This window comes from Octopus bimaculoides, chromosome 26, assembly GCF_001194135.2.
Source record: "Octopus bimaculoides isolate UCB-OBI-ISO-001 chromosome 26, ASM119413v2, whole genome shotgun sequence".
In the NCBI taxonomy this organism is placed as follows: domain Eukaryota; kingdom Metazoa; phylum Mollusca; class Cephalopoda; order Octopoda; family Octopodidae; genus Octopus; species Octopus bimaculoides.
In genome coordinates this window covers 22,583,610-22,593,549 of record NC_069006.1, presented here as the reverse complement: position 1 = coordinate 22,593,549, position 9,940 = coordinate 22,583,610, and the positions used below count along the sequence as shown (strand labels likewise).

Genomic DNA, 9,940 nt, shown 5'->3' with positions numbered 1-9,940 from the left:
ATAATCCTATCATGGACTTTATTTCTAAGTAATGAAAATTATACTTAAGGTCTTTGTAATGAGTAAAAAAAAAATGTATACTTCGTGAATCTTCTTTGTTACTTTTAAAGTTCAAATTTCGTTTATTTCTTTTAAATTTTCAATTACGTTTGTTTATATTGATTTGTCATGGAGGCGCAATGGCCCAGTGGTTAGGGCAGCGGAGCCCTGGTCATTGGATCGCGGTTTCGATTCCCAGACCGGGCGTCGTGAGTGTTTATTGAGCGAAAACACGTAAAGTTCCACGAGGCTCCGTACTCTTTCTCTCACTCTTACTTCCTGTTTCTGTTGTGCCTGTAATTCAAAGTCACAAGAGAATATCCCCGAGATCTATGTCTGTGGAGTGCTCAACCACTTGCACGTTAATCGGATCAACTGGAACCCGAGACGTCGTGTTCTTCTTGGACTAGTAGTGATTATCTCCCTTACAATAATTCCCCCCCCAATGATCACCATTATCATGTTTGTGTCGATGTTGACTTCTGATTAGATTCTTTTTACTTCTCATCTATATCTTCACCTGTTACAGTATCAAATACTCACCTTACTGCAAGTCCGTATAAAACTTTACACCTCTCTCTTGTAATGTGTTAAAACAGTAACCATCGACTCTAAATACTTCACAGTATATTCAGGTTTGTTTCTTTTGTGTTTCTAGTTCAAATCTTGCATTTCATCATTATTTTAAATTCATTTTAATTCAGATCACTTCAAAACGGAATTTTTATCTCAGAACCAGGGGCATTCTCAGGTGGTTGGTGTCAAAAGGGTTACTTATTGTGTATCACTGTACCATATTGCTACATTATTGGGCCTCATATAGATCTTTTACTTGTTTCAGTCATTAGACTGCAGCCATGATGGGGCACCACCACCTTGAAGTTGAATGAATCAATCCCAGTAATTTTTTTAAGCATGGTACTTATTCTATCCGTCTATTAACTGAACTGCTAAGTTATGGGATGTAAACACACCAACACTGGTTGCCAAGCAGTGAAAAGGGAACAAACACAAAGACGAACACAGTTTCCATGTCATATCCACCCACAAGACTTTGGTCAGAAGACACTTGCCCAAGTGACTGTTTTGTATATTGTAGAAAATAATGTTATAATTATATTTACTTATGTTTGTTTTCATGAATTATTAATCTAATAATCAATTATCTCAGTATCTGTAATGTTTGCATTTTTAGTTGCAATATCATCTTTCTATAACTTTCAGGAATGATCAGAAAATGGTGGAATTGTTGCTGTCCCAGGTTAGTCAGTATATACACTCCTTTAGCATTTATCATTGTTGGTTGTTCAATATCATCATTGTTGGTGAAACAATCATCTCCAACCCATACAAATATGGAGAAGCATGGTACATTATTATGGTCGTAGTGATAATTAGGATAGCAATACTTGTGGTGTTGACAATAGCCACTGTCAAATAGCAAAGAAGATAGGACTCTGCTACCATCCAGAAACTGGTTGTACTCATTATGCAAGAAGTGAATAGATATTCCAAATTATAGAGGGACCTATGAAGGATATTCTTTACCTGACAACACTAAATCTGCATTAAAAGTTTGATGAAAGCCATAATGACATATTGATATATACAATTATTTCCAGGTTGTTTTTTTTTTTTCTTCAATATAGGATCAAATACAACTGAATATTCAAGACTATGATGATAAACAAACACCATTGCATCATGCTGTCTCCAATGGACATGTGGGACTGATTCATGCTTTAGTGTCGAAAGGGGCTGATGTTAATGTTGGTGATATGTATGGAGTTACTTCTCTTCATCTAGCCTTGAAGAAAAGGAAGTTTGAATCTGAGACTAAACACATTGAAGCCTTAGATAAGGTAAGTATCAAAACTATCTTGTGAGAGAGACTGATAGATATTGTTTGTCATGGCTCAGTTCACATCCATTAACATACCATTTGACAGACGTACCACCCTAGTCAAACTCCCTGACTGATCCTATTCTTGACTAAGACATGTGCTTCAGCACATGTCAAGGTGCTCAACATGCATCATGTGTTTCACGCCAGATAATGAACCACAGTTTGACAATGGCCTGATCCCTCCTCCATCACTACTAGATATCACAGTCCCTTCTCATAAAGCCTACTTGAATTATATAACCAGTAATATTCAACTGCCTTGCATCCTCAAAGACATGGCTCCTCTACTGTATTGAAAGCAACTTCTAAAAAATTTGTCATCAAAGTGTGAAGTCAAAACGACCATTCCAAAATAATGATATATCGTAGAAGAGAGGGCTGTTTGACATGATGAGATAGCCTCTTTAGTGCTTATTTCATTCTGAGAAGAGTTCTAACTGTAACAGTTCTCCATACAAATACTGGCATCTTGTGTCATGCCATATAATACTGTTGAATGTAAGGACATCAGAGAGATGAGTGTTTTTAAAGAAACTCCTTTGTGTTCTGTAAAAGTTGGAGTTGAATCATTAAAAGCCTTTTATATTGGTATGTCCAGGATTTCATTGTGGTTTGGTTGAATTTGGACATGCTGTGCATACTCATCATGTTGTTATTAGCTGTTTTATGAGTTATGTGTATATTTCATCATGTTGAAACATTAATCCCCACACATTTTTTATTATTCTTTCTCCTTTTTCTCTTCTCAACCCTTTCTGTTAAAGAGCATGGGCTCAAAACATCAAAAACTTTTCCAGTCTTCCCTAGCATCAAACTAATAGACCTGCTTGTTGTTCCTTCACCTGTGTTTGTCTTTTGTTTTCTGTAAATTCAAATGATATAAACATATATATATATACACACGCACAAGTATATATAGCATTTGCTTGTAAAGTGTTAGTGTGTGTGTATATATATATATATATATATATATACACACACATATATATATATATATATATATATATATATATATATATATATATATATATATATATATGTACATACACACAGTACTCTTACATAAGTACTTCCCATGTTGTGACCGATTGATTTTATCTAAGTAGTTGTATAGTTAAGTTCTAGTGTGGTTTGTATTTTGGGATGAACTTATTGATACTTCATTGAATATAATGTAAAAATCAATTTAAAATGAACTCAACCCAAAATAAGGTAAAAATTCAATATTATGTAATCAGTTCAATCACTCAATGTACAAACTGTACAGAGATATAGTGTGGTTATTGTGTAATTTGGTCACATAATTGTGTATTATGATGTTGCCCTCATATTTCATCTTTTGTAGTGCTGTTTAAAGCTTGGTCTTGTTAAAGAAGCCAGACTTTCTGCTGCTGTAGTGGTTAGCTATCTAGCAGAGCAAGGAGCAGACCTATATTGTAGAAACATCTACAATACCAAACCAATTGATCTCATTGAAGATAAAGATCTGAAATGGAAACTAAAAGAACTTTACCCACCTCGGTAAGTATTCACTAACAGTGACAGGATAAACCAGCACTTTCTTACATAACAATTGTTTCAAATTCACCTGCAGAAACATTACTGAAGCATTATAAAAGATAAATTAACACATGTCAATTATGATGATGATCATCATCATTATCATCTCCTCCTCTTCAACAATACTGGTCAATTACATCTCTTCAAGCAGGCATATATAAAGAGTTTACTGAAAAAAAAAACAAAGAAACACACAAATCTTGTAAATATATCTAGGGCCCAAAAAATGTTCAGTGTGTTCTCTTGAGAAACTATCTTTTAAAAAAACTTGAGAACCTCCAACGAATACATAAATTTGAAGACTGAGACTTTTTCTGTGTCAGCGTTTCAAGAAATACATCTTATTGGAATTTAAAAGTAGACCACAGGACACTTAGTAAACCATTAACTTCTGATTTACGTTTACTTGATATCGAATTTTTGTAACGATAGTTATCTCCCTTGTGTCTCTCCTTTACAAGCATCTCTTGTGTAAACATCTGTTCAAAAGACAACTGACAAACGGTTCAGCTTGATAAATGGCAGAATCAGTTATTATTTCGACCAGGAAACCCTGAGTAGCTCTATTAACAAGATTTGTGGGTTTTTTTTTTAATTATAAGATTATCTTTACTCTCTTAGCTGATCGACTGCTTTTCTACTTGTTAAGCATTGCCACATAATATATATATAAAAATGGTCTGATCAAGAAGTATATGGACGGTCACGCAGAATGGTATATTTTCACAATTAAAAAAAATATTTTATTCTGTATCTTTGATAGGATATTTAACCCTTTGGAGTTTCAGTGCTAAGAAGACAGAACCCTTTTCACAAGCTCTGCAGAGGGCATGCACTTATTTTTCAAAAAAATATTATAAAAAATAAAGTAATTACTTTACATGTATAAAACTACAAATATTCTTGTAGGAAATTGAATGAACTAATAGAATCTTCTTTGTCATTCAACTTTTCGGCCAATAGATCATCTCTGTTGTCTCCTAATGATAAAATAACATGAGTGTTGAATATTAAAGCTTAATTATGAAATAGTGGAAAAACGAAAAAAAAATTACGTTTCCTTGTAATTAAATAGTACGCAGTATGAGCTGGGGCAGTTAACGTGTTAAGTGTAAAACAGGTAGAATATTTGAGCTAGTTTATATGTTAAATATTTTATTCTACAATTGATCTTTTCTGTGAGTATTGTAATATTCATTGTAAACCTGTATACTATATAATATCTAGTGTTAATTAATGCTATTGGTGGGCTGTGTTTTTATTTTGTTTCAGATTGGAGAATCCATTGTGTAGTGATAGTCATGGCAGTGAACATGAAGTGACAGGTGAGTGTAAATATTGCCCCCATTATCAATGATGTATAACAGGTAAAGTTCAGGAATTCTTTGATGATCTGTCTCATTCACTGTACAGGTGTGGTATAATCTGCTTCACGTTGCTTTGCTCAAAGTCAGCTGAGACCTGGCAGACTTATAGGGAAGACTGTTCCAGAACTGACCACCCAGTCTTTTCAGAGATAATGTACCTGTCATCACATCCCGTGAATTTTGTCTTGATCCAAACTCCATTTAGGACTGCAGTAAAAATAAACTAACTTAGCTAAATCTTTTCAGTTTACAAAGACGTCCAACATATTCTCACAATCATTTAATTATCAGCTGGCTATAATTTTTTGTGATTCTTTCCTGTGACAGTCTAATCACATGACCATAGTGGTGGAGCTGTGACCTCTCAGTGTGAAAAAGCAGCAGTTGGGCCTGGAGAAACTCCCTGATCTCTAAGCTACGCACCCATTTGAGTAACCTCCAACTAGAAGACTTTAGTTTGTTGTCGGTATATCCATTGTTGCCTTTCAGTATCATACCAGCTGTAAAACTAAAACAATAAAAGATACTGTTGAAATAAATGGGGATTAAGAGGAGAAATTTAAGTATCTTAGGGGCTGTATTAACAAGTGATATGGAGCAAAATGCTGAATTGCAGCTGCTGGCACAGTAATGCACCAATTCTCAGCAGTCAGTCCTCTAAAGGCAAGAGGTTAGTCAAAAGAACAAACTTGCTGTCTTAAATTTGGTTTTGGGTAATGACAAAAAGAGAACAGTCACGAACAGAAGTGGCTTAAATAGGATTCCTCTGAGGGATCTCTGGGGTAATGTTTCTCAACTGGGTGTGTAGGTCAGAGATCAGGGAGTTTCTCCAGGTCCAGCTGTTACATCTCCACACTGAGGGGTCACGGGAAAGAATCACAAAAGGTTTATAGCTAGAGGATATAAATGATTATTGTGAGAATATGTTGGATATCTTTAAAAACTGAGGAGATTTAGAAAAGGTAGTTAACTTTTAAAATGGACTAAACATAACAGGAGGAGACACGTGGGATGGGACATAGCTCAAGAGGTCACAGGATGTGTGATCATCATTGTCGTTTAACATGGGCTGGATGATTTGACAGAAGTGGCCAATGAAAGATTTCAGACAAAAGACACTCAAATAATAATAATAAAGCTGAAGTGAAGACCAAGTATATAATGCGTGTGTGGTTGATTGGCAAAAATATGACCATCCCCAAATAGTTTATTTTATTGCGGTCCTAAATATCTAGATATTACCTGATACCACTGTAGATATTGTAAATGTTGAGACCTTAGTGGTCAACCGTTGACCACTGATGATAGCAATGTTTCACAATAATAGATTATATATTATAAGCAGAGATAGAAATTCCAATATAAAGTGAAAGATTTTGGAATATTTTTTTCAGATTCTCAAAAACTGGATGACAAGGACATTCTCATTATAGCAAAACTATTAGCAAACACATGGCGGCAAGTTGGTAAGTATAAAATAACAACATACGGTTTATATCTATAAATTTTACATCTAATTGAGCTTTTGATACATGTGGCTGTGTGATTAAGAAGTTTGCTTCCCAAACATGTGGTCTTCCATTCAATCCCACTACGTGGCACCTTGGGCAAGGTTATTCTAGCTCTGGGCCAACCAAATCCTTGTGAGGAAATATAGTAGATAGAAACTGAAAGACACCTCTCATATATATATATATATATATATCATCAGTAGTTCATATGTACGTAAAAGACGCACACAGATGTTGGATGTTTGCCATGGCAATAGGGTTTTCGTTTACAGATAATCTTTTGTTTTTAATTTTTGTTGCTCTGTAGCCTCTGCTCAACCTTCATTGTACAAACCTATGGCTCATAAGTCATTGTGTAAATGACTTGACTTTACGTTTTTGTCACATTTCTGTTGAAATACACTACTTTTATTGCAATTAATTTTGAAACTACTAAAGAATTTAGTAAATTAACTTTGTCATTATTCATGAGGTAGCATAATTAACATTTTAAATTTTACCTCTAGTAGCAATTATATTACGATAAAAATAGCAATAGTTATTTATATAAAATGAGATCTTGACAAGCACAGGGAACGTAAGTTGGAGTTTTAATTGAAAGCCTTAACTTAGATCACTTTAAAACATGAAATTTCTATCATAAAGCCAGAGGCAGTCACAAGCAGATTTGCATTATATGTGTATCTGTGTTCATGTTTATGTCTCTTTGTCTCAACATTACAGGAGTGTTATAAAGCAGAGGTTCTCCAGGTGGGGATGTTGAAGGGGTTTAGAGGGCAGTTAGGTACCATAATTAACATTCTAGATTTTATCTCTGATACTAATTATATTATACATGATAAAACTGTTAATGGTTAGTAAAATAAAATGAGATCTTATCAAGCGCAGTCAAGTCATTAAGCTGCAATATGTATAAAGTAAATTTACAACTTTTGTCTTCATTCAATTTTTTTATCATTTCTCTGTTAAAAGCTTATACAATCCATTTTAAGAGTAAAATTTATAAATTGTCATCCATAAGTTAGTCTAATCCTGATGTTACACTCACCACTTAGGTAGGTGCTAGATATAACTACTTAAGGAAGAGAGGGCACTACAAAAAATAGGTTAGGAACCACTTTTGTAAAGGATTGTTGTTCATGACAAGAAGAACATCTGGCTGTAGACAATCTGCCTCACATAAATGATGATTGTAATTTTTTCTTATTGTTGTATCTTTTGCAGGAATTTTTCTGGGGTTAAAAAGTACACAACTAGAAAATATCAGGTCTGATAATCCTTTTGACATAGAAGAACAGTGCTTCCAAATGTTAAGAAGGTGGTTCCTGAGTTCCTGATCAGAGAAAAGTCCTCTTGATATTCTAAAAAAAGCTCTCAACGATGCAGAGTGTTTTGAAGCTATTCACTATTTATCGACTAAAAAAAGTTAACGTAACAAGGTGTATTCCTGAAGTTTAGAGATTTTTTTAAGGAGCAACATTAACTTCTAAGTTTTGTACTCTAGCCCCTTTGTGAAGGTGTCCAAGATCCTTGTCACAACCTCTTTCATCTTCTTAAAGCCTTCAAATCAATTGCCCCTGAGGTTCTCCTTCAGCTTGGGGAACAGCCAAAAGTCACAGAGAGCAAGGTCTGAGAAGTAGGGAAGGTGAGAGACAGTTTCTGCACCTGTTTCTGTCAAGTAAGTTGGTTACCAGGATGGAATTATGGACTGGTGCTGGTCCCACCAACCCAAGTGGAAGAACTCTGGCCTTCTGTGACAAAGTTGTTTCCTGAACTCTTTCAAAACCTCCAAAGAGTACTTTTTTGTTGACCAGAGAGAACCCAGTGGATGTAGATGATAACCTTGTTGAAAAAGCGGGGGATCATCATGAGCTTCCTGGTGGACTTGCTTTGCCTGGCTTTCTTGGGCCTGGAGGTCTCTTGTCTCTTCGTCTATAGATCATAATAGATTCAGAGACTCAAGTACTCTTGGATTAGAGACAATGAGTTCAACTATCTCCCTGCTGTCAACAATGCATCTTTTTATTTGTTGGTTACTAAGTGCCCTGGGAACAAACTTTATACAAATTTTAACCATGTTCTGATTTTTATGAGTAATTTTGTGTATAGTTGGTACACCAACTCCATACTCTATTGTCTTTATAGACACATGACAGTCTTTATCCAGAAATTTTCAAATTTTCTCAACCAGCTTTGATGTTATAGCATCCCTCTCTACTCTTGAGAGAACAGCCTTGAACTTCTTGTGACTGAAAAAACAGTGCTTCATACAAGTTAACTCATGAACTGTCTGGAGCATCTCATAAGTTTTTGTAGCATTGTTGCAAGTTTAACACAAAACTTTATCACATAGTGAACATCCAAATTGTCTTCATGTCCTGACTGCAGTCTGCAAACAAGACAGCTGTGACAATTAGTGTTTAGTAGAAATGCTACTCTTAAAAAAAAGGTTTCTAAACTTCTCGAATGCATCTTGTAAATGTTCTTGTTGTTTGGCTTCAGGCTAACCTTGATGGAGCACATCTATAATTAGTCATTCTATTCATGACAAACTTGTCTTTTTTTTTTGTGTGTGTATGTGATGAATTGAGGACCACATTATCCAGAGCCTCTTTGTTTAAAAAAAGTGGTAGGGTGTGACTTGAGGGGGATTTGGCTACCATTTCTAGCATGTACCTCTGGTCAGTAGAGATAAGCTTTTGAAATAAAGATGAATTTAAAAAACCATAATGTCTTGTTTTAATTATAATTAGAAGTACGTCCCTGAATGCTTCCATTGTTATATTAGCAGTTCTGATATTGCTTTCAAATTTTAGCACGTAGCTACATTACATACGTACATACATACATACATATATACATACGTACATTTCGGGAACGTTCTTTCGTCTTCGGGAAAGTTTTTGCGTCTTCGGGAATTTTTGTGCGTCTTCGGGAACGTTCTTGCGTCTTCGGGAACTTTTTTGCGTCTACGGGAACGTTTTTGCCTCGTCGGAAACGTTTTTGCGTTTTCGGGAAAGTTTTTGCGTCTTCAGGAACGTCCTTACGTCTTCTGAAAAGTTTTTTCGTCTTCGGGAACGGTTTTGCGTCTTCGTGATCGTTTTTGCGCCTTCGGGAACGTTTTTGCCTCTTCATGATCATTTTTGGGTCTTCGGGAACGTTTTTGCCTATTCGGGAACATTTTTGCATCTTCGGAAACGTTTTTGCGTCTTCCGGAACGTTCTTGCGTCATCGGGAACGTTTTTGCGTCTTCGAGAACGTTTTTGCGTCTTCAGGAACGTTTTTACATCTTCGAGAACGCTTTTGTGATTTCGGGAACGTTTTAGGCTCTTCGGGAAGGTTCTTGCGTCTTCGAGAAGGTTTTTGCGTCTTCTGGAACGTTTTTTGTGATTTCGAGAACGTTCTTTCGTCCTCGGGACCGTTTTTACGTCTCCGGGAACGTTCTTACGTTTTCGGGAACGTTTTTGCGTCATCGGGAACGTTCTTACGTCTTCGGGATCGTTTTTGCATCTACGGGAACGTTTTTGCCTCCTCGGGAACGTTCTTTAGTCTTCGGG

The 9,940-nt window shown here is 35.6% G+C and overlaps 1 protein-coding gene across 2 annotated transcripts in view; it reads left to right on the top strand.

The window, feature by feature from the left end:
* LOC106876519 (E3 ubiquitin-protein ligase MIB2) overlaps positions 1 to 9,113 on the top strand; it is an 11,879-nt gene extending 2,766 nt beyond the window's left edge. The window contains exons 1-7 of one of the 2 annotated variants that reach the window (XM_014925098.2): positions 345 to 674; positions 1,264 to 1,300; positions 1,689 to 1,901; positions 3,291 to 3,466; positions 4,778 to 4,830; positions 6,267 to 6,338; positions 7,608 to 9,113. In XM_014925098.2, the coding sequence (XP_014780584.1) occupies positions 1,277 to 1,300; positions 1,689 to 1,901; positions 3,291 to 3,466; positions 4,778 to 4,830; positions 6,267 to 6,338; positions 7,608 to 7,720 (651 nt within the window). In that variant the 5' untranslated portion in view covers positions 345 to 674; positions 1,264 to 1,276 and the 3' untranslated portion in view covers positions 7,721 to 9,113. Of the gene's footprint in view, positions 1 to 344; positions 675 to 1,263; positions 1,301 to 1,688; positions 1,902 to 3,290; positions 3,467 to 4,777; positions 4,831 to 6,266; positions 6,339 to 7,607 lie in introns of those variants that run through there. The other variant, XM_014925099.2, reaches the window with a different exon arrangement.
* The last annotated feature ends 827 nt before the right edge of the window (positions 9,114 to 9,940 follow it).